This window comes from Epinephelus fuscoguttatus, linkage group LG1 (assembly GCF_011397635.1).
Source record: "Epinephelus fuscoguttatus linkage group LG1, E.fuscoguttatus.final_Chr_v1".
NCBI classification, from domain to species: domain Eukaryota; kingdom Metazoa; phylum Chordata; class Actinopteri; order Perciformes; family Serranidae; genus Epinephelus; species Epinephelus fuscoguttatus.
Genome location: NC_064752.1, coordinates 24,196,581 through 24,224,073, shown reverse-complemented (window position 1 = coordinate 24,224,073; position 27,493 = coordinate 24,196,581). Strand labels below are relative to the sequence as shown.

General features: G+C 41.0%; 3 protein-coding genes across 4 annotated transcripts in view; 1 reads left to right on the top strand and 2 right to left on the bottom strand.

The window, feature by feature from the left end:
• Positions 1–906: 906 nt before the first annotated feature.
• On the bottom strand, positions 907–6,656 carry rdh20 (retinol dehydrogenase 20). Its single transcript, XM_049584291.1, has 5 exons — positions 6,204–6,656; positions 3,718–3,816; positions 3,358–3,503; positions 1,138–1,269; positions 907–1,027 (listed from the first exon to the last, which is right to left on the bottom strand). Exons 1-5 carry the CDS (start codon positions 6,654–6,656, stop codon positions 907–909), a joined length of 951 nt encoding a protein of 316 aa, XP_049440248.1.
• A 3,581-nt stretch (positions 6,657–10,237) lies between these two features.
• On the top strand, positions 10,238–15,563 carry si:dkey-7k24.5 (somatomedin-B and thrombospondin type-1 domain-containing protein). Its single transcript, XM_049575709.1, has 5 exons — positions 10,238–10,460; positions 12,236–12,427; positions 12,891–12,969; positions 13,086–13,268; positions 15,446–15,563. Exons 1-5 carry the CDS (start codon positions 10,238–10,240, stop codon positions 15,561–15,563), a joined length of 795 nt encoding a protein of 264 aa, XP_049431666.1.
• A 1,750-nt stretch (positions 15,564–17,313) lies between these two features.
• The window catches only part of kcnb1 (potassium voltage-gated channel, Shab-related subfamily, member 1), a 54,588-nt gene continuing 44,408 nt past the window's right edge, over positions 17,314–27,493 (bottom strand). For both annotated transcript variants that reach the window (XM_049584280.1, XM_049584273.1), the window contains exon 3: positions 17,314–25,704. In XM_049584280.1, the coding sequence (XP_049440237.1) occupies positions 23,776–25,704 (1,929 nt within the window). In that variant the 3' untranslated portion in view covers positions 17,314–23,775. The remainder of the gene's footprint in view (positions 25,705–27,493) is intronic.

Below are 27,493 nucleotides of genomic sequence, written 5' to 3'. Positions count from 1 at the left end.
TGCTGTAGGAAATGCTTCATCATTAGTCATACTTGCTCCTGTGCATGGAAACATTTTAGCACAGTGATTACGTTTTCCCGTATTACTGCTGTCTTTTGAGATTAGCCACACTTGTAAGCACCTGTAAAAACTATATCTGTGCATTGACACGAGCATAATCTGCAAGGTAGAGGGAGAAAGTGCAGCAGCTCTAAATCTGGGCCACTGAGAATACTTTTTTTAAAGGAATTAGTGAGAAAATTGAATAAGAAAAACAGAATCAAAGCATGTTTAAAAAAAAAAAAAATTCATCCTGTTTGATTCAGGTCTGCCTCTTACCCTCTACAAGCATAACTCCCTTATCAACCTCACCACTCATGTTTGCTAATTTACATGTCTTGGGAAGTTTACAGCACAAACTACTTCCTCTCACCACACACTTTAGCAGTTTTCAGTTATTTTATTTTATGTAAACATAATATAGCACAATATTATGGTACATTATTAAGTTACAGATATTAGAGACACTCACATTCCCCTTTTGGCCAGTCCAGGATTCAGTCACTCTCAGTATGAAGTCATTTCACAGGTGTTTGGTGAGTTTGAAGGGACTTTAAACTTGATCGTATTGAAATGTTTTAGGGTGCTGATGAACACTTGGCTGAGTCGTCATCTGGTACACGCCTCTGACTGATCACTGTAAAGATCTAAAGCCCCTCCATCTGGCCTCTGCATTACCTCTGATCATCTGTATGTTATTGAATCCTGGCAGTAGCTGGGCAGTTTGGCTCGCTGCTGTCCATGCAAGCAGAGGGATTTTTTTCTTTTCCTTTTTCTTTTCTTCTTTTTTTTTGTCTTTTTGGCAAATGTCATTTTAATTTTAAGGTTTAGACTCCCTAGAGTAGTCATAACTGTACTCAGGTACGATTATGCAACTGCAATGGTAGTGTTAGACACTTGCTTCCTCTTGGTGTCAATGAAGGGGTACATGCACTTGTCGGACCCCATGAAACGATACGTGACCACGTTGGATTCCCATGGCAACAATCTGAAAAGTAACATCAAATACTGAACATCAGCTGCAAAGCAATGGAAGTGCACATCAACCAGACTAATGTACGGTCTTTGGGTAAGATGAACACGTGGCTTTGTACTTACGCTCTGGAGATGACAGGCAGGTATGTGAGGCGAGGGATGCACACTAAGGGTTGGTCTATCAGGATGGCGTTCATGGCCTGCTCGACGCAGTACTGAGGATCCAGAGGGGGAAGGAGCAGTTCCACTTCATCCCTATTAGTGGCACCAAAGGACAAACAGGCTGTCACTTATGAGTTAGTGTGCAGTGTTTTGACAGCAAACGGAAGGCGCCACTTTGAGCAGAATACTATGTCAACATACTGAGATTCCTGTGTTGCATTTTTGTTACACAGGAATTTTGCTAAGAACGTGACCAGTGTTACATTACTCCCATTCCAGAAAGGTTAGGACACTGTGTAAAACATACATTAAAACAGATTGCAATGTTTTGCAAATCCTTTGACATACATCAGGGAAAATAAGTTTTCACCATGTCGATTTTTTTTCATTTAACCCTTTGAAACCTGGAGCAACATCACTTTTCTTGTGCTGCTTTTGCAAGTAGTTAAACCTTTGAAATCTTAGCAAATTGGTGCAATTTCTTTCAAAAACATGGTCAAAACAGGCAATGAGCATAGGGAAGGAATGTACCACAAATTGAAATAAATAAATAAATAATACCAAATAAATAATACATAAACCTAGGGGAAAACTACATTTAGAATAATATTTATTATCATATTATATATACTATACTGTATATACTGTATCATATTATACATTTTTAAATTATGTTAAAGAATTATTAGGATTTCAAGCACTTTTTCCAGGTCATTTCCTTGTTTGTCTGTTTTTAACTTTTTTTTTTTTCCTCACCAGTTTTCTTGTTCTTAATTATCTCTTTTTGCTAACTCTAATTAACTCTAAGTAGCTCAGTCCATAGGGACCTGTGTTGGGAACCGGAGGGTCGCCTGTTCAAGTCCCCGTCCTGACCAAATATGGAGCGTGGACTGGTGGCTGGAGAGGTGCCAGTTCACCTCCTGGGCACCGCCGAGGTGCCCTTGAGCATGGCACCGAACCCCTCCAACCGCACGGGGCGCTTTTCATGGGCAGCCTCCTCACTCTGACATCTCTCCACTTTGTGCATGTATAGGTCCTGTTTGTGCACGTGTGTGTTCGGAACTGGGTGTAATTGACAATGGAGTGAAAAAAATTAATTTCCCCTCGGGGATTAATAAAGTATAGAAAATTTTAAATTAAAAAAAAAATAGTTCAAATTTTTGGCGTAATTTCTTCTTTCGTTGCTCAGTGCCTTCCTTGTTTTTAAAAGAAATCAAGTGAATTTGCTCAGATTCCGAAGGGTTAACGTATTTCCATTGAAACTATTAATGTGAGATTTATACCACATATTGATAGTGATTCAAAAATAACTACACAGACAAAGAATTTGTAACATTAATACAAAATATGTGCAATAAAGTGGAATGAGACAGGAAAAGGGATTAAAACATGCTAACTAAAATGTATTTAATACTTGGAGAAGCCGTTGTTTACAATGCCAGCTTTAAGATGCTTCCCATATGAAGAAACCAGTGTCTCAGTGTTCAGATGTGATTATGGCCCATTCTTCCACACAGTCTTTAGATCTCGAAGATTTTTAGAGGCCTGCTTATGAATCACGAGAAAATATTTCACTTTCAAAACTTCAACTATGAGTGTCCTCAGTTCCTAAATTCTACTGGGTGTTAACAGAAAAGATGATGTAACCCAGAGATAAACATGCGCCAGCTTTTTTGGAAGTGTTGCAGGCATCGAGTTCAGAATGAGTGTTTATTTATAAAAAAAACAAAAAAAACAAAACAATGAAGTTTATCAGTTTGAACACTGAATATATTGTCTTTGTATTGTATTCAGTTGAATATAGTTCATAAAGGATTTGCAGTTCCTTGCAATCTGTTTTTATTTACAGTTTTACACAACTTTTTTTGGAATCAGGGTTGTATTTCAGCATATCAGAGCGATACATTGTACACCTGAACCTAGTGGGACAGAAGCAAGTCAGGAACACAATTGCTTGATTGGAAATTTTCTAAATGAGTTATAAAAATGCTAAAACATCTTTCATTTCTCTAAGCAAATATAACCACAGAATGATATTTGGTGTGTCTGTGTTAGGGAAAAGGGTTGTGTTCATGCGATGATTTGGTTGGGTCTAAATCACTCCGTTCAGATTCTAGAAAATGCAATGTAATGATAGGATGTAACTGAATTAAGCAGCATGTGATAATGTTGCTGACATACCGAATCTTGCAGCCTTCAAACATGCCTGTGTCCACGATATAGGGGCATACAAGCGTCGTCTTCACTCCTTCAACCTCCTCAGCCAGCAGCTCGTGGGCCAGAGACTCATGGAAGCCCACTGCAGCAAACTTACTGGCACAGTAATCCTGTCTCAAACACAAATTAAAGCTTTTATCGAAGTATTGAATATTTACAAAAATTATTCTTGATCCACCACACCTGCTTAAACTATTGTCTTTATAATATGAGTTTGAATTTGTGACATCATTTGCTGACTTGTGCAGAAAAGTGTGTGAAAGGCTGTAACAGTAAAGCTGTCGTATCTTAGTGTTGCAGTGATGCTTTCACTCCCTGGTTCACCTCGACACAAGCTGTGCTGAAGAGGCCGAGGACGCTGGCGATGGTGATGATGTGTCCATGATTCTGGGCCTTCATCTGAGGGAGGAAGGCCTTCACGGTCTGAGGCATGCACACACACACACACACACACACATACACATAAATAAACACATACATTGTTAGATGCAGCAGATTATGACGAGGCAACAAACCCGTGCAGTGTTCATATGACTTGTAGTGACTTAGATGTTGCTCAATGTGAAGGAAGCTTATGTTGCACGAGCAGCTTCATATTAAGAGGATTTATGTACTCTATAGCCCATAGTGTGAGGGGGATAATGCTATTAACGCAATACATTTTACACGTCATGTGTCACCCTGACTGTGCACAATAATCTGCTCTGTACAGCAGCTGATGGCTGGAAAGATTGTGCTTTGTAAAACTCAAAAGCTCCCGGGTCAGTGCTGAATCATTGTTGGTGTTGGACTCAGAACGTGTGCCACCTACAAAACAGGGCAGATCTGATTTTAAGAAATTAAATACCATTCACTGATCGGGGAGCAAAGTGGGGGAAAAAGGTGGCAAAGTAAACAGTGTGTGTGCAGCTTTATATTTTATTAAAATCTCATTGCTGATGTGTTCCTGCCGAAGCACGAATAGTATTCACGCCATGGAGACAATGATTGAATTCCATCACATTTTATATGTGATTTGCTGCTAAACGCTACTCATCCATTAAGGATGACCTTAGAATGACATTTTAATAAAACATCAAGCTGCACAGGCAAACAGTTTGGAGGGTGTGCCACCTTTTTCACTCTGAAGTTCTTCTCTGTCTTTTATGGATATTATATATACTAATACTGGCACACACCAGATATTTCTGTAAAGGCACAAAGTCAAAGAGTAGTGATGAATATTTGGCTGTCGTTTACAACAACAGTTACTAATCAGGAAGTAAGAGCATAAATTAACCATCCTGAATTTTGGATCTCAAACTTATTTGACACCAAAGTGCTGTTACATGATGAATAGACCGATTTCTCCAAAGTGTCCATCAGTTGAAAGTTTCTGGGAACAAATTACAAAACGTCTATCTGAAATTTTGGGTGTTCAGATTGACTGCTCTCCAGCATGTACGCTACTTGATAATGATTCAGGGCAGAACTTTAATGACACTCAGAGGCAGCTATGATTATCAGTGTGCACTGCTGCATAAAAGACTAGTCCTAAACTTTATCTGTGGAGCTCTTTGGTGCTAGGATAAAGGGGGCAGGTTGCATCATGCTTGAGGCGAGGAAGAAGGGACTCAACTTAGCTAGAAAAATGGTCTGAATTTGTATTTTGTCTTCATCTTTACTTCATAGTGCACGTTTGAGAAACTTTATACATGTAGAGTAAAAGGTGGTATGGTGGTGCAGTGGTTAGCAGAGACTCCTGGTTAGAACTCCAGGGTGGGGGAGCCCTTCTGTGCAGAGTTTACATGTTCTCCTCGTGTCAGCGTGGGTTTTCTCCAGGTACTCCAGCTTCCTCCCACAGTCCAAAGACATGCAGGTTAATTGGTGACTCTAAATTGCCTGTAGGTGTAATATGAGCATGAATGGTTGTCTGTCTCTATGTGTCAGCCCTGTGATAGTCTAGCGACCTGTCCAGGGTGTACCCCGCCTCTCACCCAGTGTCAGCTGGGATAGGCTCCAGCCCCTCTGCGACCCCCAACAGGATGAGCAGTTATGGAAAATGAATGAATTAATGTATAGAAGAATTTAGAGAAAGACCCACGGGGGGTGAGGAATGATTAAAAGGTGCAGGTGTATATGTTCTTAGTGCCTGTTACTGTCTTTGAGTAGACTACAGCTGAATAATATGAGGTATGATGTTATTAAGAGAACGTCAGACAGTTTTTGTTGTGGGTTTTTGTTTTTTTTTTTGTTATTATGCTCTTTTTATACCATTAACTGTTTGTCGTTGCCCTGATATCTACATGTGCTATGTTATTTACAGCAGTCATTGGTTAATGAATACTTGCAAGTTGTGTTGACAGACACAGATACTCCACTGTCCACCAGGGGCAATATGTTAATATTACATCAATATCATGATATGAGACTAGGTATCATTTTTGATAGTGAAGTGTTGTACTCCTGGTTTTAAAGGCTGCTGACAGTAAAATAATGTGACTTTCTGAACTCACCAGACTGTTCTAGTTGTTTTATTATTTGCCTTTAGTCATCAAATCCTCATTACTGATGATCATCTATCAAAAATATTGTGTGAATATTTTTGAAAACACAAATATTCTTCACTGCAGTAGAGATAATGAAGTATTTCATCAAAAATATTGTGATGTATGAATCTCTCCATATCCTCCAGCCCTTAAATGTAGCACTATTAATAAGTCAAGGGCAGCCGGACTTCCTGTCTGGTCTTGTCTCACCTCTCTTCAACACTTTAGGTGTGACTGGTCAAATATCTTCAACACATTTCATACTGATCAAAGCACTCTCACCCAGAAGAGGGCATGGCAGTTGACTTTCATGGTCCTCTCCATCAGCTCATCAGGACAGTCTAACATGCGCTGCCCAGCCACCACTCCGGCGTTGTTCACCAGCATGGTCACATCCCGGCCCAGGTCCTTGCGCACCAGGTCTGCGTTGCGATACACATCCTCCCTGTTGGTCACGTCCACTGTGTATGTGTACGCCTTACCCCCCATCTCACGCACCAGCTTGGCTGTCTGCTCGTTGGCGCTGCTGTTGACGTCCCACAGCACCACCACTGCCCCGTGCTTGGTGAATTCCTGAGCAAAGAGACGACCCAGGCCTCCACCTGAGCCTGTGATCAGCACCAGCTCGCTATCAATGGGCTTGGTGCGTGGGCGCAGGACGGCCCGCACAGAGTTGCGCAGGATGAAGTAAATCACATCCAGCAGCATCATCTGGAGGTCCATTAGAAAAATCATTTTGATTTGATTTACTGCTGATGGTCTCCGTCGCCTATAGTGGATCTGACTTCACACCTGTTATCTGTGAAGGTGTGTTTCCTACCGACGCACTAAGTGTGAAAGGTGCAGACAGCCAAGCTGGTGTTTCCCTCCTTCTGTGAGACTCAGCCTCCATCTGTGGTTCATTTAAACACTCTCCTCCCGGATTAGAGGAAATACCTTGAGCTCCTAATAAAAGCACTTATGTTGCAAGCTGTGAATGTATGCATTATCATCATCACTGAGGGAAATAACGTGCCAGATGGCATTACACTGAGTAAAGATTCTTGAAGTTTCAGGGACTTTGGAGGACATAATTCAAAGTTGACAGCTTGCACATCCGTCTGCATTATATGTGCGCATGCTCACTTTGAGGTGAAGAGATTAAATGGGACATAGAGGTGATTTTTCATCATTAGTCCCTATTAGTTCAAGGCCCCATAATAAATATCTAGCATCCAAGAGTTCTCACTAATTGTTGGACCTCAGAGCAGTTTGTCCCTGATGTGAAATAGTAATGATGTATATTAATGAAACCCAGCCTCAGCTGTACGAGGACTAATGAGCGTTTTAATATTTGAATAGTACAGAAGTAAGAAAATGAAGAGCTGGTGATTTAATACACATACTGTGCACCTCATAGACTCCCCAAATATCTTGTAAAGACAGTGCAGTGGCTCAGAGGTTAGCGCAGCTGCCTCACAGTTCTAATTAAGTAGTGAGATAAAGTTTACTATTTGTTTCAACATCCAAGGATAAGCTTTGGTCCCAGCTCCACCTCTGCCCCACAGCACAGTCAGAGTCATATTAAATAAGAACATAAGGAGATTATGTATATGCGGACTGTAAATCTCTGCATTGTTGCTTATGTCCGAGAGGGCTGCTTGTTGTGTATCACGTTTTTTGCTTTCTGGATGACCGCTACTAGCTTTATTAAATCCTGATGTTGGCATGTGATTTTATTTTATTTTATTCTCAACATGTAAAAGAAATACTATTAATAAAAATATATTTAAGTAGGAAAGCAATCAGCAATACCCAGCATCAAATACAGTAAACTCTCAGTAAACATGGTTATTTTATGTCTGCAAAGGAGGAGAAAGAAGTATGTACGTGTTAAGTCTTATCTCCTTTTTGTATATTTTATCAATAAACTTAATGTGAAATGAATATTACGCAGTGGTTAGCATTAACGCCACACAGCAAGAGGGTTCCTGGTTAGAACTCCAGGGTGGGGGAGCCCTTCTATGCAGAGTTTGCATGTTCTCCCCGTGTCAGTGTGGGTTTTCTCCGGGTACTCCAGCTTCCTCCCACAGTCCAAAGACATGCAGGTTAAGTGGTGACTCTAAATTGTCCGTAGGTGTGAATGTGAGCGTGAATGGTTGTCTGTCTCTATGTGTCAGCCCTGTGATAGTCTGATGACCTGTCCAGGGTGTACCCTGCCTCTCACCCAATGTCAGCTGGGATAGGCTCCAGAAATTGCCACCAGTGATGTTAAGATCTATGTATATACAGTGAAGATATATTAGATACTTTTATTTGCCAAACAACATTTAAACATGGAGCTTTTTATCTCACAACAATATTACATGAAGACAACTCTTTCTCTTTCTAAAACAAAGAATTTATTTACAGAAATGGGTCAAAGCTGTAAAGAAGGTTAGTTTAAATACTGCCAAGAATTTTGCCCTACTGTGACTTGTTGAGCAACACTTAGAAACGCCAGCAAAGTGAGCGCCTTAAATCTGGTGGTATAACCTGGACGTTGGCATGCAGCTCAAGAGATGTGGATACAGTGTGGAGCTGTGTCTGATTCTTTGCCAGCCAGTTTCCCCGTAAGATATGCCAAAAATGCTATGTTTCTAAAGTGTAGTGTTTTCTACTGGCGGGACGCCATCAGAGCCTGGACCATTCCTGTCTTTTTAGAGTTTATCGAATCTGTGCAGCTTTTAAGACACAATCCATAAAAGAAAGTGGAATTTTAATGTGAGACCTGCTTAAGAAATTAAGGCTCTTATTTTAAAGAGAAAAACTTTACGTTTCCTGTTGAAAAAATGTTGTAAGAAAAGAAATATAAGAACAGGAGGGAGGGCGTGAATGCAGTCTGTACGAGCCTGTGGCTGTGGTGCTGACTGTTTACTGGAGCAGTAAATGGTCGTCATGTCTGCAAGCTACACACTTTTGTAAGGGGCCACAGGGTAAAGACCCACACATAAGAATCCACAACTATCATGGTAATGCTTTTTGCTGGTTCAGATTCCGATTCACACAACTTTATTAATCCCACCAGGGACATTTGGTTTGAACAGCATGCCTTGAACTCATACTATAGCATAACCTACAGTAGACACATAAATAGATGAATAATAAATAAAAATCAGAAATAAAAAATATGCCAAGGAGTTCAGTGGGAAAAAAAGGAATTTATAAGAAATAAAAAAGTTAATAGACTGATCAGCAATAAAAGAGATTTAAAAAAAAAAAAAATACAGAGGATTTTTTTCTGTGTTCCCCTCAGTTCTGGAGCTTGTGATGTTTTGAGTATAAAGTCTTTCAGCTCCCCTCTCTCTGCTCATATCTCCTCCCTCTACACACAACAGAAGGCTACTGGGAATCTTAGCTCAAGCGGAGGCCTGCACTGTCCACACTGTTGTTCTTTTTGCATGAATAACCTCGGCCGTAGGAGTTTCATTAATCCACTCTTTTCACATGTTGAGGCACACATGGGCCTGGGAAGCTGGTGGCTTCACCAACACAGAGAGGAAGACAGAGAGAGATCATTTAAGCAAATAGACATTTTTTATTGTGCTTTTGCAAGTGAAGGTGGATTTTTTTTCATGACATCGAATTAGAGAAAATGTGGTGTGTACGCAAATGCATCCCAGTGAGGATCTCTGTAACTTTTTATTCTGTTTCTGCTACTCAACACTATCACCTTTCTTTTCTGTGCATATTATTGTAGCTACATTGCGACACAGATTATTTAAATACACTGCAGGGCAGGGTACTGCTCAATATCTTGCAAGGCAGGACATCAGGAAAGCAATGCATTTGGTGAGGTAGCAAATAAACTGTAAAATCCTGTGAAAGTAAATGTTTGTTATGGTGTATCCTCCTCCTGGATTAGTGTATTGTGCTCTTACTACCACTTGATGGCACAAAAAGTGTCCATGAATGAGGACAGCAGGTCTAAGTTAAGTAGAAAGAAGTATAAGGTCAAGTAAACCCATAATGTGATGTCCTCACATGGGGACACAGGGTCTCAGGAGGTTAAATTGAGTTATGTGAGCCAGCTGTTTCTTGTTCAGTCTGACACTAACTTGGTGAACTGTTCCTTTAAGAGCTGCAGAGTTGACACACAGAATAACTTCCAACTCAGTGACCAGAGCTTCAGCTTCTGTTGGTCACATTGCTGACCCCACAGATGACACGAGTTCATATTAAGACTTTGAAGTACTTTAACAGGACAGTACTTTAAACTTCTCTGGTGAATAACCTCAGACAGGGATATCTCACAGCGCACTAACCGTGTTGACGTGCATGTTGCGCGCTCGGTCGTGATGACAGTCAGCTCTGTCACGTTGCTTTGCCTCGGACTGTGTTTGTTCCTCGTTGGTCCGTGTCAGTGTGGCTGTCGGGAAACAGGTCTGTGCTGCACCGGCCGGGACCCGTCATGCATCAGCAAAGGATGGAGGTCTGACCGCTCCTATGGCACCTGCTACTGCGACCAGGCCTGTGTCCACACCCTGGACTGCTGCCACGACTATGAGACAGCCTGCCCAGGTGGGTCCGTGCTGACAACAAAACTTGTGTTTATCAAATACTACAACAATCTAGTGACATAAGTGAAGTTTTTTTCAAGACTGACTTGTTTAAGAGTTCTTTATTAATTCTTTCTCAGTAAAATACATCACAACCTGTACAACAGGAAAAACATAATCAAAAAAGGAACTGGTAAAATTAGATTTACAAAATTCTGTTATTAAGATTTTTATTAACAGACATATTTATATGCTAAGAAACACTGGGTTGGCTCCTCCCAAAAGGGATAGTTTCAAGTTTTTGAAGTGGGATTGAATGGGGTACAGGGGCGTTAATATAGACAGTGCAGACAGTGGGTTATACTGGGGCCCGTGAGGTGGGGGGCCATACAGAGAGTGGGCCCTCCAACAATGTATTGGGTGGAGAACAGGCCCTTATGAGTGATTGCCAACTTGGAAATATGTCTGTGTTCTGAGAAGAACTCCCCTTAAATTAAAAACAGTGCCATTAGCAATATATCCTTGAAAAAGGCAAACCCATCTTTATGATTTTTTTCCTTTTTTTTGTCTTTTGTAAAACAGTCAATAGCATCTACAACAAAATTATACTCTTATGTAACCGGTGGACACTAGTGTTGTCTGCCTTGTGTGTGTCAATTACGACCATATAAGTGGTCAGGTAATAATAACTGAAACAAAATTTGTGCAAATATAATACTTAATATTAAGTTTATTTACTTTATTTTATTTTATTATTTTTTATTTTATATTACAAATGTGCATTTGACTCTGATACACATATTGCTGCTGTATATTTGACACTGTTGAACTTATTCTAAATAAACTATAATGAACTATAAAATTGTTAGATTAAATTATTTCTTTTTTTCTTTTCTTTTTTGTCATTTGCAGATATGCACTGATGATTGGTGGGTAATATGTATGTTAATGTTATCCAGTGTCAGGTCTCACATCATGTGACGAGACGATATGTGCACAATAGTGTGCACTGGGGCCCATCGCAGCTACCTTACTTACTTACCTCACTCCACTGAACTTTCAGTTCCACCTAAAACGATCTACAACAGTTTAAGTGTACAATATACTGAGAGTATTCACTGCTTTACCTTAATGTCAAGACGGTGATTTCCAGTTGGAAAATTAAACCGTGGTATCGCTCTCCTCAAGGCCAGACTCCATTAAGAAAAACAGTGATTTAATATTGCTGAACACAGGAGCTGCTGGACTACTGTTGCCCTGATAAGTTTTTGTTTGTGCTATTGTGTGACTAAGTGTGACAGAAACTAAGTTAATGACCGAAGCAGCAGTAGACCAGCAGCTCCCATGTTCAGCAAGCCGAAATCATTTTTGCAGTTTTTTGCCAATGAAGTCTGGTGATGTTGATGAGGGAGCATAGATGGGGAACTGAAACTTAAATCGCTTCCCTCCCCTGTTTGAAGGAATAAATACTCTCAATGTAGTGTACACTTTTTCAGGTGAGACTTTTTTTAGGTGGCCAGCCTGCTTTTCCAAACTGGGGGCGTGCCGACTGTCATCTACTGTATGTAATACATTGGTTATGGAAAAGAACCCCACTTCAAAAAATCCAAACTATCTGGCAACTGTTTATAGAGAGACTTCCATGCTAGGAGGCCGACAGTGTCACTGAAATGTTCAGATTTGTTGACATTATTGTGGCATCTTGCTCTGTAGACATCTGACAGCTATCAGGGGATTCCTGTGATGCTGACTTTGTTTTTCTCCTCAGCTGCATTTGCTCTGTCTCTTCTCCCTCAGCGCTGTCGTGTGTGGTGAGCGAGTGGACGGAGTGGTCAGGCTGCGCCCAGCCCTGCAGGGCCACAGTCCGCAGGAGGAGCAGGACGATCCTGCAGGAGCCGCTCAATGCAGGCAAACCCTGTCCCCACCTGGAGGAGCACGCTGGATGTGCAGAGTACTGGTCTCACCAAGGGAGCTGTAACAATCCACTGGGTGAGAGAACATCTACCTGGATCCTTACGCACAATCATTGCATTATTATTCATCATAAGACTATGACTACGGATTGTTGACTAGAGAGATGGGTTTGTTTTTTTTTTTAACAGAATAGTAATGCAAATGTTTTAAATATGCTGAGGTTACCATGTTGTTCTGTATACTGAGTGCAGCTATGTTGTTGTGATGTATGTTTTCCACTTCAAAAGACATACTGATGCATGGGGTCTTGAGACACTGTAGGAGTGCACACAGCATGATTTATAGCCACTGCTCCTCCACAGCAAACTGTGTCTAATGAAGCACATGAACCTAAGCTGTTTCTCCCAGCATGCCGAGCTGTTTCACATCATAGAACCATACTTTCATGAACATTTTCCCAGCATGCTCATTTAAATGTATGGGGTATTGCAACATATGGTCACATGTAATGTTCTTATCATGGATGCTCCCCCTGCAGTCCCAGCACTGATTATCACAGGTGGCTATGGCAACGCCAGGAAGAAAAGAGACATCCCTGACAGCAGCGACATCATAGGGTAACACATTCAGAGAGTCTTTTAGCCTTTGGTGTGTTCTCAGTTTTTGTCAATATGTATTTATTCTGAGTTTGGTTTGTGTGTGTGTGTGTGTGTGTGTGTGTGTGTGATATTAGGTATTGTGTCCAGTTTCAGTTGACCTCTCTCACAAAAGGATGCCAGCAAAGTTCAGGCCCACACACCCAGTGGATGCAGCACCTGAGGGAGGGGCACCGCGTGTGTGTTGAGTGCCAGCCGCCTGCTCTCGCTGCTGGACAGACACACTGTGCCGGGGATGGAGAGAAACACGATGAGGACAGGTTGGAATAAAAAGAACATAGAGAAAGCTTTGTAAGATTATTAGAACGTTATGTCTGACAACATTCTTTGAATTTCAAAACCCTCACAGATTTAAGCTCGTGTTGTTCGGAAACGTTAATGACCAGAAGAGATAGATAAGGTATTTGTTTTCAAAGCCCAGCCAGGGGTTTATTCAACCATGAAATTGGCTTGCAGTTCATTTTGCTCGTATGTAAAGAAACTCTGTTTGCACATAACTTCACTACACCAATAAAGGTGACCTTTGTGCCTCACCCAATGGTGGAGTCAAGTATTCTCTCATTACCATCTTAAAGCAGTACCAAGTATATTGGAAAGTAATTGCAGCTGTTATAACTCAAATTAAAAACACACCACTTGTGCTTCATGATTTCCTGATTTCATGAACAGGAAATCATTTTGACAAAAGACTGAGTTTCAAATTGGCTTAAATGCTTTGAATATTGTTTATGTTTATGTGTATACAATACGTATGTTAGTTTGGTGTGTTATGCACAGGAAATGTGATCATATTCGGGACATAATCTGATACAAATTCTTACACTGCTGTCAAATCACTCCCTTGAACCAGACAATTATCTTTTAATGATCCTGTAGCAGCACTTGAACATTCTAAGTACACTCATTTGCCTTCTTGCCGAGAGTTAGATGAGATGGATGATACCAATATCTTGTCTGTACTTTAATATGTAACTGAAGTCTGGGAGGATATATTTGATTAAAAATCAGGATTAAGTGACTTTGTTAACTTTGGACAGGGCCGTACCAGCTGTTATTCTGTTTCGAGCCTTTGTGCTAAATTAATGTAACCACTTCCTAACGGAAGCGTATTTACTGTATACACGTAATATTGGTATAGATCTTCTCCCATAACTCGTGGCATGAAATCAAATTATCCCAAAACGCCAAACTGTTCCCCTGTTCCTTAGCCCTCTTACCATAAAATGCGAACCAAAAAAAAGCTAAAAATTATTAGGATTTCCTGTAATTACATTGTTAAGATACAAATATTTTCACCATATTAAATTACAAACCAAAACACCAACTCAGTGCAGGGGCAAGAATTCCTTAAAGTTACCTGTATACAGTCAGTGTTACTCACCAAAATGCATTATTACTAGTAAAAAGGATTCTTATTTTCTGCCTCTGTTGGTGCATTGTTGCATGTCTTGGAGCGCTACTGCCCCCAGTAATTTCTATAAACAGATATGTGCATATGTATGCAGAATCTTTCAGCAATGAGGCAAGAATGTGATACTGGAAATGTTCTGGATTCCGTTTGTAGTCCAGTTTGTATTGACCAATCATGTTTGAAAGGCAGGTAAACAGGGAACGCGTCGGCTTAAATGCAATCTTGGAACCCATTAGATTTTGTCTGACGACAAGTTAGCTTTATATTAGGTTTTTAGATTTATCTGTATTCATATGCACATATCTGTTTATAGAGATTAGCTGAAATGTGTGGCGCACAGAAAGCAGAGGCTATCTGCTGGTGACACTAGATCAGCCTGAAATATTGGCCCTCGCTCCCAGAGGCTTATCATCATCAGACTGAAAGCTGATGGGCTCCGAGATTGCCGCCACCAGTACATCAGTGGAATAGTGTGGCACCCTTGGTAGAAATACTGTCACCTGCATACATGTGCATGTGCATGAGACAGGGACTCGCTCGTAGAAAACTGCTCCATAGTGCTATTAGAGGTCAGAGGAGAACCTTTAATCCCCAAACAAATTAATTCAAACCCTAACTATATCCACAGGGAGTGGGCTTGTATTTAAAGAAAAAAAAAGGGAGTATATTAGCAGGTGTATGCGCTTATCAGTGTGGCCAACAAACACTGCAGCACTGCATAGATAGAGGATCCTGTCTCTGGTGTCTGCAAAAATCCAGCATGTTCTACCTGTTTTTGTCTCTGACACAAAGCCTGTCTGTATTCTGAGAGGTGCAGTGGTGGATACATATGTGGAACAGTCTGATTCACATTTCCAAGGTTTTGTTTTTGTTTGTTTTCATCCCAGACCACTGATCTACACTCTATCTCTCAGATGTGATTGTTAACAGCGAGGACTACCACTAGATGGCAACATTGTTTATCACATGGATTTAAAGAGAAATCTTGTCAACACTAACCCGTTCCTCTTTCCCTGCTTCCTGCAGAAAACAGTCTCTCCAGTGGCAGGCAGTGGGAAACCCTCGATGCAGGGGTGTGTGGAGGCGAGTAGGGAGGCTGGAGGCCTGTTCCTGCCCAACAGCCCACAGCTTCCTCTTCATCTAACCTCCTCCTCCTTCTCACTGTTTGCCTGCCTTCTGTACATATTTACTCAGACTCATGTATAAAGAACAATCTGCAAGAATACATAGAAACCAGACAGAATAATAAGCACTGACCACTAAACCTGTTGTGTTAAAGAGTTCTGGTCAATGGTCCATTGTGCCTTCTTCCCCTGATTTGTGAAACTACATGTAAACATTTTTAGGGTGACCATATTTTGATTTCCAAAAAAGAGGACACTCGGCCGGCCACGACATAGCCTACTTAAATGATACTCGCAGTTTACTCAAAGATGCCTTATAATTTTGATATATTTAAAGTTTATATGTATGGATAGAAAATTCAGTTATATTACAAAATAATATCTCTCAAAGACAGAAATTCAGATAGGCCCCAATAGGGGACACATAGGCTACAAGCAATAGAGTGTGGCGATCCGAGCCCGATGGTACCCGATGGGTCGGCCGGGTTTGGTCAAAAATGTAGCTATAAATTGTATTCGGGCTTGGGTTGGATTTGGTCAGCTTTCAGTGAAAATGTAGTGTAAAAATACGTAAAATCCTATTGTCTGTCCTGTTTATTGCTTGGGCACTGTTATTTACGTGACAGCACCTGAACATAACACACACAGACACACATTGGCTGTTTGTTTCTACCTCTCTCCTCGCTGGAAGTCTCGGACCTCCAGCCGCCTGCCTCCGCTTTGATTAAACGCTGAAAATAAAATAAAAGAGGGAGACAGGTTTTTCCTATTTTAACTTATTTTGTTTTATGTCTCCCTCTCTTCTCGCTAGAAGCGAGAAGCGTAACCACTGTGTAACCACTGTGTGACACAAACTCAGTGCTTTGGTCATTAAATAATGTCGGGCTCGGTTCGGGTTCAGACAGAAATATGCTGCCCATACCGCACTCTAACACACACACACACACACACAAACACACGGAAAACCGGGCATTATCATCAGTTTATAAAAAACCCCCGGATGCCCTGGAAAAGAGGACGTTTGGTCAGCCTAAACATTTTACTAATATGGCAACCCATGCTCACTCCCAGTTCGTCAAATACACTTGGTCAGTGGCCCAACGCCTCAAAATATGACGCTCTAGGTAGGCTACACCTCCTATGAACGCTCAAGGACAGTATGTTAATGTATGCTTGTTACAAGCATCGTGTCTTTTCAAAATAAACAGTCTCTTGGTTGAAAGCACAGACTTTGTTTGACCCACTCTATGCTGAATTTCTTGCTCTTTTTACAACAGCAGTTGCTTAGATTGTTAAAAACTGCCACCACCCAATGCATGTAGTACTGCTGCTAGAGGGTGCCTTGGTACATCAGCGTCTGATGCTGAGGGTCACTGACCAAGCCTCGGCATTTGACGAGCTGGGAGTGACACTGGGTGGAATATGACTGAATGTGTGCCAATGGAAATTCCTATATCTTATCTATCCTATATCAGGATTTATACTTGTGCGTCACCTCTATGCAGAGCCTGAAATGGTTTCAGATTACAAAAATAGACAGATGGTCTGCGTCACCATGACCTGTAGTTACATTTCTGGCTCTTCAGCCAATGGTCACAAGCTACGTCGATGCAGAGCCTTCGCTGTAGGTACATCGTGGATTCAATGCAGAAGTATAAATCCCGCTTTAGCCAGAATATAATATATATTTGTTGTCTTTACTGCACAACAAAAACACTAATGATACATACTCCTAATTTGGTTTGCACTGAAAACTGCAAATTACCAGTAAAATGAAAGTCAGAAATTCCTGATCAAAATGTAAAGTGATCTGATTTATTTCATTTAGTCATCCAAGGGAAATGTTGCTTTTCTTAAGAAATAGAAATATCTTAGGACATTGAGACACTTTTTTTTTTTTACATGACAAGTACTGGCTCTGTGTGAATCACAACCAGTCACAACGCCAAAGTTACAACATGCACTGAACAATAGAACATTAATACAGAAACAACAGCATAGAAAGTCAACAAGTAAAAATGTGTTTGTTTTTTGATTTTTTTTTGTACAAAACAGACAGCCTCGGGACCTACAAACAACATTGTATAAGAGCTGGCTAAGGTCATTCAAATATCTTTTTTTCAATTCCCTGGAAACAGTGTACTTTACAAAGACTGATGGCTTAGGCAAGGTTGGGGTCAATTCCACTGAGAGCTGAAAACGTAGAAAAAATATAATTTGGGTTTTTAATTTGTACTAGGTTTTAATTGTGTCATGCTCTAATACTGGTTCCTTCTATAGTGTCATGTGTGATGCGTGTTTTACTCCATCAAGGCATCCTGAATCGACCCCAACCCTGTAATACAGTGTTAGATTCAGAGGATGTGGAATTGGGCTACTTGCTAAAGCAGGGGTTCTCACTGGGTTTTGGAAACTACCACATGTCCTTGAAAAGGGTCCTATGGGGTTCTAACAAAAAAGGAAAAAAATACTTGAACCTCTTTACAGTTAAATTTAGCAGCTAGGGCAACAGCCGAATTCTATTTTAGGTTTCAACTAAATGCATTTACTGTACAGCTGGGAGTCCTGTGATGGAAAAGTGTGAGAATCTGTGCTCTTCATCTTAGTGTGTCAATAAATGAGAAATAAAACAAGTCTCTCGATTGTGTTTTCTTCATAAAACATGATGGTTCAGTCCTTTGAATTTCTCCACTGGGATCTCACTGATTGATTTTGTTAATTTGAATGGCTCCCTTGGAAATGGAGGATAGTACAGTGCCAAAATAAAATAAAAACAAGGATGACTTGTAAAATGAATATTATTTTTGTAGTATGGTGGTATCATGTCACAGTATCACAGTCTAAGTGTCAAATCAACACATCATGCTTGATGTTTCTTTTGCACTACCTTGTCTAAAAGCTGAAGAGTACCAGTACTGGTGGCAGGATTTCAGTGCTTGTGTTTGTGTGTATGCACGTGGGAAAATAAATCTCAGTTCTCTACAATAGTGCTTGCTGTCTGTTCATGTAATATTGATTGTCATCATTGTTGAGAGATATTTCAGTGAAAAATGGTCCCTGACTACCGAAATATAGAAAATCTAAATGATGGGAGAGAAGCTCACGTGATGCTTCACGAGAGGTTGTGTGATCTGAATGCCCTTTACTTTAGTGTTAACAATTAAACCTAATCATCCATTTTTCAAAAATGATATAATGCTCTCAGAAGAACAGGTATGACTGAAATTTGTTTCTTTACAACTTAAGAAAACATCTTGAAATCTCAAAGGTAAAAGGTGTTGGCATACATTGGCCTTGACTTTTCATGAGATAATTATGCTATAAATGTTCAATCAAGAACGAGCATTCAACTGGTGGTCTATGAGCCAAATGAAAAAAACAATGACACGGACCAGGCTTACTTGACCCTTTGCTATGTCCCACCCCTCGAACGCAGACTGGCCAATCATAGCCCAGCACTGGCCAGCTTCAACAAGGGTCCGACAATTACACAGCTGTGCTCCATTGACTCTAATGCAATTGTTTCTGATTTTCTTCATTTTCAGGCTGGTTTGTGGATTTCGAACTACATGTTGTGCCTCAGGCACGTGCAATTGTGATACTCATTACTTGGAGATGTTGGAAAAAGATATACGTTTTTTCCCTGTTCCAAAACCAAAATCAAATCCTTAGAAGTGTAGGGTTAGCTAACTAGCTACTGAAGATGTAGCTTACTAAATGTATACACATTTTGCTTATACTTTTTATAGATTATAACAGTTAATAAAGACCTACCAGCTGTGTGTCATTGCAGTGTTTGCAAATGAATGCTGTTTGGCTTCCCCCGGAACTCCCCGTCTGCCCGCTGGTGGAGGTCCAGCGGGTCTGGTGGCATGGGGGGAAGACAAACACCGTTCATCTGCACACAGTGTGATGACACCCAACTGGTTGAATATCAACAAGTTTCCCTTTATATTCATTGTCTTCTGTCTCTAACGGTGATGTGATGGGCCACTTTAATACTGTTACCCGTACCCTATAGGATTTATGGTCTAACTATCTTTATCTTTTTTAACCTGTTTTTGTTGATGAGTGAGTTTGACATCCTGGATATGTCCTTCAAACACATATTGTAAACCCTTGTGTCTCCTCTCTGAAATCATCATTTTTCCAAAAAGTTGCTAATATTTCTTCAGGGAGTGCAGTTACTTACAGTGTGGGCTCTATGCTCGCTCCAACAGCTTGATGGACCACCACAAAGGGGCGGGGCTTAACAAAGGGTCAATTGAATCTGTGCCACTTCCACCTCCTAATGTGGTATATTGAATCATACAAGTTCATTGTGGACAGAATGAATGAAAAGGAGCAGCCATTCACAGGAAACTTTCAAACATGATTCAATTTAAGTATGACCAGAGGCCATCATGTTAAATATCTGCAATTAATTGTGATGCAAAAGGACATTTTCTCATTCTAAAAATCAATTAATTTAATCTGGGAACACTTCTTTGCAGATGATACCTAAGTTTATGTTTAAAAATCATTTTGAGTGTGAGTGTTTTCTGTTTTTGTGAACTTAACTTGGAATATATGCAGATTTTTTGTTTATGTGCAAGAAATGACAATGATCAGAAAATTTATTTGGATTATAAAAAGAAATGTGTGTTCATAGTGTATGAAGCTGCATAAAATGAATTTATCATCAGCTCAAACCACCCATCCTTGCCTAATTATATGACATGTGCTAAGTAAGATCCATAAATTGTGCCTCCCATCCCTCTCTTCTCAGCTGTAAATGAAGCTGCACTTTGAAATGTGTGCTAAAGTGATCTTAATCACTCATATGATTAGAGTTCAGTCTGTGTCACTGCTCCATGTTAGAGTCAGAACTGCTGATATAATATGGAGAAAACAGAAGCAGGATTCCCCCAACATGCATACATTGATAAACAGTTCATTCTTTTCCATTAAGCGGCAGCCACACTGCTCTAATGCCCTGGCTTTACAGCTGTCATACACACACACACACACACACACACACACACACACACACTGAGACACACATGGTTCCCTCTGCATCTCACAGTCATTGCTATTCCTTTCACACCTCCGCTCCTCTCACTATGGGAGAGCAATATGAAATGGTTCAACTCTGTGATTAAAACAGGAAATGAAATCAGGGTTTGTGATTAGACTCTTAACCACAACACTAAAAAATGAATGTCGATCACCCTCTGTTGACTTTTGAATACAATTTTGCTCAACACCTGCATTTTTAAAAGTGCAATGACCTCTTCTGTTTGTCGATTTCGCCTTTATACTTGTGTCATGAAGCTTTTAAAGTTTGGTCACTTTTCTTTAAGAGTTTGTTTAGTTGGCAGTGAGATTCTCCTTTGTTCATCTCTAACTACATAAGACTCTTGCCCTTCCCATTTTAAATTTATTGTATCCTAATACAAAGGTTCATGTGATTTACTTAATATAAAGTTACTGTTGTAAGGTTTAGAAAGAGAAACATGGTGATGATGTACCTTAAAATGACTCAAAGTTGACATGGTTCCAAACACCAGTCTGCTGGGGAAAGGATATGATCATCTATAATCTGTATGATCATCATTATATCATGATTAGGTAGGATATGTGCATTACTTTCATGGGAAAACATATGAATACTGCACTAGAACAGCCTGTGAAATTATATTTCAAGGGGCTAAAGGAGTAACAGTATGTTTGTCTTAATATATGATTTAATTCAAATTTTTAAGGCTAGGATTCTGATGAAGACCATTTCTATTACGCTCCTCTCAGCAGAAACAGCACTTTTGTCTTATGCCATTATATGTGAAGTGACGCTTACTGTAAACACATAATAGAGAATGCATTGTGGGGAACTGCAGTATTAATGGAATGCTACAAAGATTTTAGACAAAAACATAATGTATGTACAAGGTCCTCACATCATAATGTTGCTTTTACACCATACTCATAAATATGCACAGTGAGGAGTTGCTCTGCTTACATGTGACTACTGTGCATACCTGTCACTTTATGGGTACATGCCTATGTGTGAGTTCTTGTATATATGTTGAACATACGTTACATGCATTCAGACCTTGGCGCTCCAATTAACAAACCGTTGCTGAGCTGCTGCCAGTCCTTGGGAAGAGCTGCTGTCTCTATGGAAACTAAATGTATCTACTGTATGTATCCTGAAAATGGCCTCTCATACCTGTATGTATCTGTAATGGGTGTGTGTGCTCATGCATGGGTTTCATTTGGTCAGGTGTTTACACCTGACTTAAAGTTAACCTGGCGGTTTATATTTAGTGCCATTAAAGTTTATCTTGACTATTAAAGGAATAAAGTAGAGATGGAAAACTTGCCTGCTTTCACTATCAAATACACACCTATTCCATTTTCTCAGATTGTGATCTCTTTGGATGCTTTCGTGTCAACACATTCTTACTCTCAATTTGTCAAATATGTCAGCTTGGTCAACTATGGGGCTCTAGGTACCCTCTAGCATCAGTTTTGGATGCTCAGGGACGGCATGTCAATTTACGCTCATTACATGTGTAGTGTCATTTCAAAATAAACTTCCATGTAGGAATGCAGGTTTTGTCACGTCAAACTACTTTAGGTTGAGGTAACAAAACTACCTGGTTAGGTTTTAAAGTTTTGAGTTCAAATAAATATATTTGTTTTGTAACCTAAATTAAGTTAACAACTATGTCACATGATGTATGTGACTGACAAAACATTAATGATGTAATTTAGTTACAAAAAATGAATGTTTGACACCCAAACAGATGTCTCCTGGGTTGAAAGTCCTGTATTTGTTTGACCCACCCACCACCCCTCTTTCTGTCCCACCCCACTCGGACTTTCTCATCCAGTGGGTTTACATTGGAGTTAGCTGGAAGCCTGGTGCATCTCATACAGATGCTAAAGGGGTTCCTTGTGCATCAAAATCAGACACCAATGGCAACTGACCAAGCTGCTGTATTTGACGCCCCGGGGGCTGTTCAAAAGAAGGCCAATGCATGCTGAACAACTGTTACTGAAGTCTAAACTTTATGTCAGTGATGATATGCTGTAAACATTAAAAAAAACTATATTAGAGGATTTTTATATATTTCATTTCTAAAAGCATCTCATGTTTTTATATGTTGACTGATTGGGTGCATGCATGCTTCATAAATGTGCGCTTTATGCAGCATTCAAGCTTATTATTTCTGGCTCTTATGATAGCCCATATCAAAAAGTCTTGGTCCACTACCACTAACATCCTTTAGAAATGATACTGAGGTGCTAAGACAATATTCACTGCTCAAGATTTGAAAGTATCATCCATTCGCACCATGACATGATAACATAGGGGATAGCAAAATACTGTCCAAGAAAGAGTGCTCATAATAATGGATGATGGGCTGGAGCCTCAGATAACCGCAGCCTCTGTGCCAAGACATTGAACCTTATACAGGATTACTCTTCACATATGATTATGACAGAGCAGACTAGCAAATCACATATTTCTATAAGGAACTTTCTCTTATCTATATAAAAATAAATCAGGTAAGACAATCTCAAGAGTGTGTGTACATGAATTACCATCAGACCACCCATCAACATTCACGCTCACTCACACACATGCACACACACACTTACAATATAGTCAGACATGCACACCCCTACAAATGTAAATGACTAAGGCCGGTTTTGGGAATGGAGGGCACAAGTAAGTAGCTTATAGGCTTCTAGGTCCTCTCCTGTATCTCCAAGACTACAAAATGAACTGGAACTCAGTGATGGGATAGTGGGCAGCTGGGATTTTTTTATACTAGAGATATCCCCCTGATGCTAAAACCATCATTCAGTTTGGTTACACCATTTATAATCACATTTGAACTTCTCTTACGTCTCTGCCTCCACAGGGATCTCTGAACAGACCCGCTGGCTACCTGGGAGTGCTCTTTTGTTTGTGTTATACCACTAATAGGAATGAGTTGAAGCAGGGGCAGTGACATTCTCCAATTTATAAGTGTTTTTCTCCCAGAGTATTCACCACACATGTTGACCCTGAGCTTGGTGCCTGACGGCATGCTCAGGTAATTTGTGAAATTTTTCGCAGAGACCCTTTGTCTCTCCCTCCTCCTTCATTTCTGGATTACAGAGTGTTTTTAGTCTGTCTGGTGTCTCCATCCAAAAACACTCTGGCTCCAGCTTTCTGTTTATTTCTGTTGCACTTGGACCTCAAAGGTTTTTATCCAAAGTATTTTGACGCATCCTCTCAACCTTTGGTCTCCGTGCCATCTCAGGTCCTACGTGATTCTCGTGAGCTACCCCACGAATCCCTTCAATGGGGAACAGACAGTTCTGTCCCAGCATTTTTTGGGCTGCTTCTAAATGGTTGGTGCCTTTCTGGTAATTGATGTTGATGCTGCGTTTTGGGCTTGAACCAGCCAAAAGACGCTCTGAAGGACTGGTGTCAGAGATGTCGCGGAGGTGCTCATCGTCATCTGTGTCAGCATCAATGTATTTGCTGATGGAGGAGTCGTGGAAGGTGAAGACAGTTGGGGCCAGTTGGGTGCTGCTATCTGGGGACTTGGGTGGGGTTCTGCTGCTGGCAGTGGTGTAGACAGAAGCTTCAGGGCTTAACAGAGAGCGGTCTGACAGGACTGAGCTGTCTGAGAGCGGGGACGGGCCTGACTCCCCCTCACTGCGACAGCCTCCTTTGTTGATAAGGCTTTTTGAGGAGTTGCCAGAAAAGAAGAATCTCCGTGCATTCTCTGAGCATGAGGGCTTTGTGATAGACACAGGAGTCAGCATGGGCTCATGCTCCCCAATGGTTTGCTGGCCTGTTTTTGTACTGCTGTGCTGGGACAAAGCTGTAGCTGGACTGTGGGAGTACCGGTTGCTTTCCTGAAGACCAAGGTCAATTGCTGGACTATGGGGGAAGCGTGTATTCTCCTGGAAGTCTGTAGCACAACTGATGTAGCTGTCAATGCTGGACAAGCTTTTCATGTCCCCGACTCCTTCTCTGGTTCCTAGCACTGGTGGCCCGTGATCTTGGATAGCTCCCAGCTCTATCTCATCCCTCTGTTTGCTAACTCTGGAGCCCCTATCTTTAGCATTGAGGTTAGGCTGGGATTGTGTTTTGGCCATCTGGTTGTACATCTCCTCGAGCTTCTGGACATTTAGCCTCTGGGGACTGGTGGCTCGGGCCTTGTTGGGAGAGGTTAAATCCTGGGCGTTGAAGGAACGGTTTGAGCTGGTCTCTGATGCAGCTCTCTTGGGGGTCCATTTCCAACGGCTTGGAGAAAGATGGTTGTCGTGAGGCCTCTCACTTTTCTCTACCACCACATCCATCAGTTCTGCACTTCGAGCAAATGCCTCTTTCAAGTTCATTGAGACAATGCTACCATTTCTTTTTGCCCTCTCTAGGGCCTCTCTTCGTTTAAGTGCTTTTTCCTGCCTCTTCTGCTCCTTGTAGAATTCAGAGAAGTTATTTACAATAATAGGAATAGGTAGGGCGATCACTAGCACTCCTGCTATGCAGCATAAACCCCCCACAATCTTTCCCAGAAGAGTTTTTGGGTAGATATCTCCGTAGCCTACTGTCGTCATAGTAATAGTAGCCCACCAGAAAGAAGCTGGAATGCTTTTAAATTTTGTATCCTCCTCATCCTTCTCAGCAAAGAACACCAGACTGGAGAAGATCATGATGCCCATGGCCAGGAAAAGAATAAGCAGGCCCAGCTCATTGTAACTCCTCCTGAGAGTGAAGCCCAGGGACTGAAGACCTGTCGAGTGACGAGCCAGCTTTAGAATACGCAGGATACGCATAATCCGAAAAATCTGAACCACACGGCGGACATTCTGAAATTGCAGCACGCTCTTGTTGGATTCTGTCAGGAAGATGGTGACGTAGTAGGGCAAGATGGCCAGCAGGTCGATGACATTCAGAGGACCCTTAAAGAACTTCCACTTGTTGGGTGAGGAGAGAAAGCGAAGCAGATACTCCATGGTAAACCAGGCAATACACACAGCTTCCACGTGGGCCAGTTGTGGGTTGTCTGATGACTGGCCAAACTCATCAGTGTCCTGCAGCTCTGGAAGGGTGTTCAGAGACAAGGCAATGGTGGATAGCACGATGAAGAGGATGGAGATGATGGCCAGGATCTGAAAGACACATTTAAAAAAGTAATATGAGTAAGAATTGTAGGATCAGGGAATGACACATATCAGTTAAAATCAGGTATCAGATTTGCACTTAAGCATAAATTACTTATTCTGATTAGACACCCTGCACAGAATACAATAAATGCACAATCAGTTTATTTAAAAAGGGTTTTGATTACAGAAGGGCTAACTGTAAGTGAATTCCAATAACCCCACAGTCTAAAAAATGTTCAATAAATTCCTGACTAAGTGTGTGATTGGCTGAGAGCTAATGGATTGGATTGACTTGGACCACTTATTTATTCATGACTCACTTATCAGGCTTATCCACATGAGTAAGTTTGCTTTACTGGAAAAATAATGTTTAGCAACCAATGAACAAAAGAAATAGCATCACAGAATACAGTGCATGTGACTTGTTGAAAATCCTCTCCAATTCAGCTGGATGTTTACCATGTTCACAATCACAGCTTATCATGTTAGCATGCTAACATTTGCTAATTAGCATACAGCAACATGCATTATGACTTGGTGGTGTTGCCAAATGAAAAATCCGGAGATCGGCAAAATTATTAAAATGTATCCTTATGGGAGCATATCCAGTTTCATGGCTGCTGTTGAAATATGTTAGCCTAGATCGAAGTGTTGGACCCACCTACAGATAATCCTGTCACCAGAAGGACATGTTGGCATTCTGTGTTTCTGCAAATCACTTCATGTGTGTTTCATGTGTATCATATCAACATTTCTAAAGTCAAGTCAAGTAGTTGCTGAGTTGGAGCTGAGTTTCTCATTAGGAAGAGCAGGGATGGTGGATGTTGTGAGACCTATAGGCAAGAAGACTGCCAAGCAGCAGACCGCTGCGTCATGAAATTTCCAGTGGTGTTTGTGCCCACTAAACATTCATATGTAGAGCCCATGTGGGTAGTAAATGGGCTGAAAAATGGGCCCTATATTGGATTGTGTACAGGTTCCATGTTGGCTCCATGTCATTTGCCCACATGGGTGGGTTTACCCAAGTGGGTCCCAGATAAGATGCCCATTTTGGGCCCATACCCACTTGGTACCCAGGCAGCCCTAGAATTACTCATGTGGGGCCCACTTGGGTAAACTTCTCCATGTGGGCAATTGGCAAGGAGCCAATACGGAATCCATGGACATTCCCACAAAGAGCCCATTTTTCAGGCCATTTACTTCCCACATGGGCCCCTATACACAAATGCTGTCTGGGTGGCAACAACAGCCAGGTATTTTTAAGGTGACACTGTCACATTTCCAGTGGTTGTTGTGGCAACAATACTGGGTATTTCAAGACTAAACATAATCTTTTCCTTACCATGACCAAGATGTTTTTGAGCCTAAACGTAGCCACACATAAAATTGAAAACTGAAACCTAAAATAACCTTGTAATGTTTCAGCGTATATGCTACATATGAAGCATACAAATCCAACATATCCGTGGTTTGCAGAAACATACCAATGGCCAGATTATTCTGGCCATTGCTATGCCAACATGACTAAATAAGCCTTATTAGACTCTGAATGGGCAAGCTAACTTGCACAACATCCTCAAGAATGATCAGGTCAAACAGATGCTAGATGCAAAATGAAAACAGGTTATGAACTGTAGCCGCAGTTGTGTGGTCACAGAAAGAGCCCTTCAAAGGGCTCTTGACCATTTTTGCTCTGGACTGAAATTTGCATGAAGTAGCAGAGATAATCAGGCAAGCCTACTGTTTTCACACAGTGCTGACCCTGTTCAGTATTCACCAAATCAGTGACATGGTG

What these genes read in the sequence shown, in the direction of transcription:
- si:dkey-7k24.5 (XM_049575709.1), top strand. Translation starts at nt 10,238, where the DNA reads ATGACAGTCAGCTCTGTCACGTTGCTTTGCCTCGGACTGTGTTTGTTC. An exon ending in GAGCTGTAACAATCCACTGG is followed by an intron (nt 12,428 to 12,890) that starts GTGAGAGAACAT and finishes CTCCCCCTGCAG; the next exon opens with TCCCAGCACTGATTATCACA. An exon ending in GACAGCAGCGACATCATAGG is followed by an intron (nt 12,970 to 13,085) that starts GTAACACATTCA and finishes GTGTGATATTAG; the next exon opens with GTATTGTGTCCAGTTTCAGT.
- rdh20 (XM_049584291.1), bottom strand. Translation starts at nt 6,656, where the DNA reads ATGATTTTTCTAATGGACCTCCAGATGATGCTGCTGGATGTGATTTAC. An exon ending in ACTGCCATGCCCTCTTCTGG is followed by an intron (nt 3,817 to 6,203) that starts GTGAGAGTGCTT and finishes TGCATGCCTCAG; the next exon opens with ACCGTGAAGGCCTTCCTCCC. An exon ending in CTGCCTGTCATCTCCAGAGC is followed by an intron (nt 1,028 to 1,137) that starts GTAAGTACAAAG and finishes GTTACTTTTCAG; the next exon opens with ATTGTTGCCATGGGAATCCA.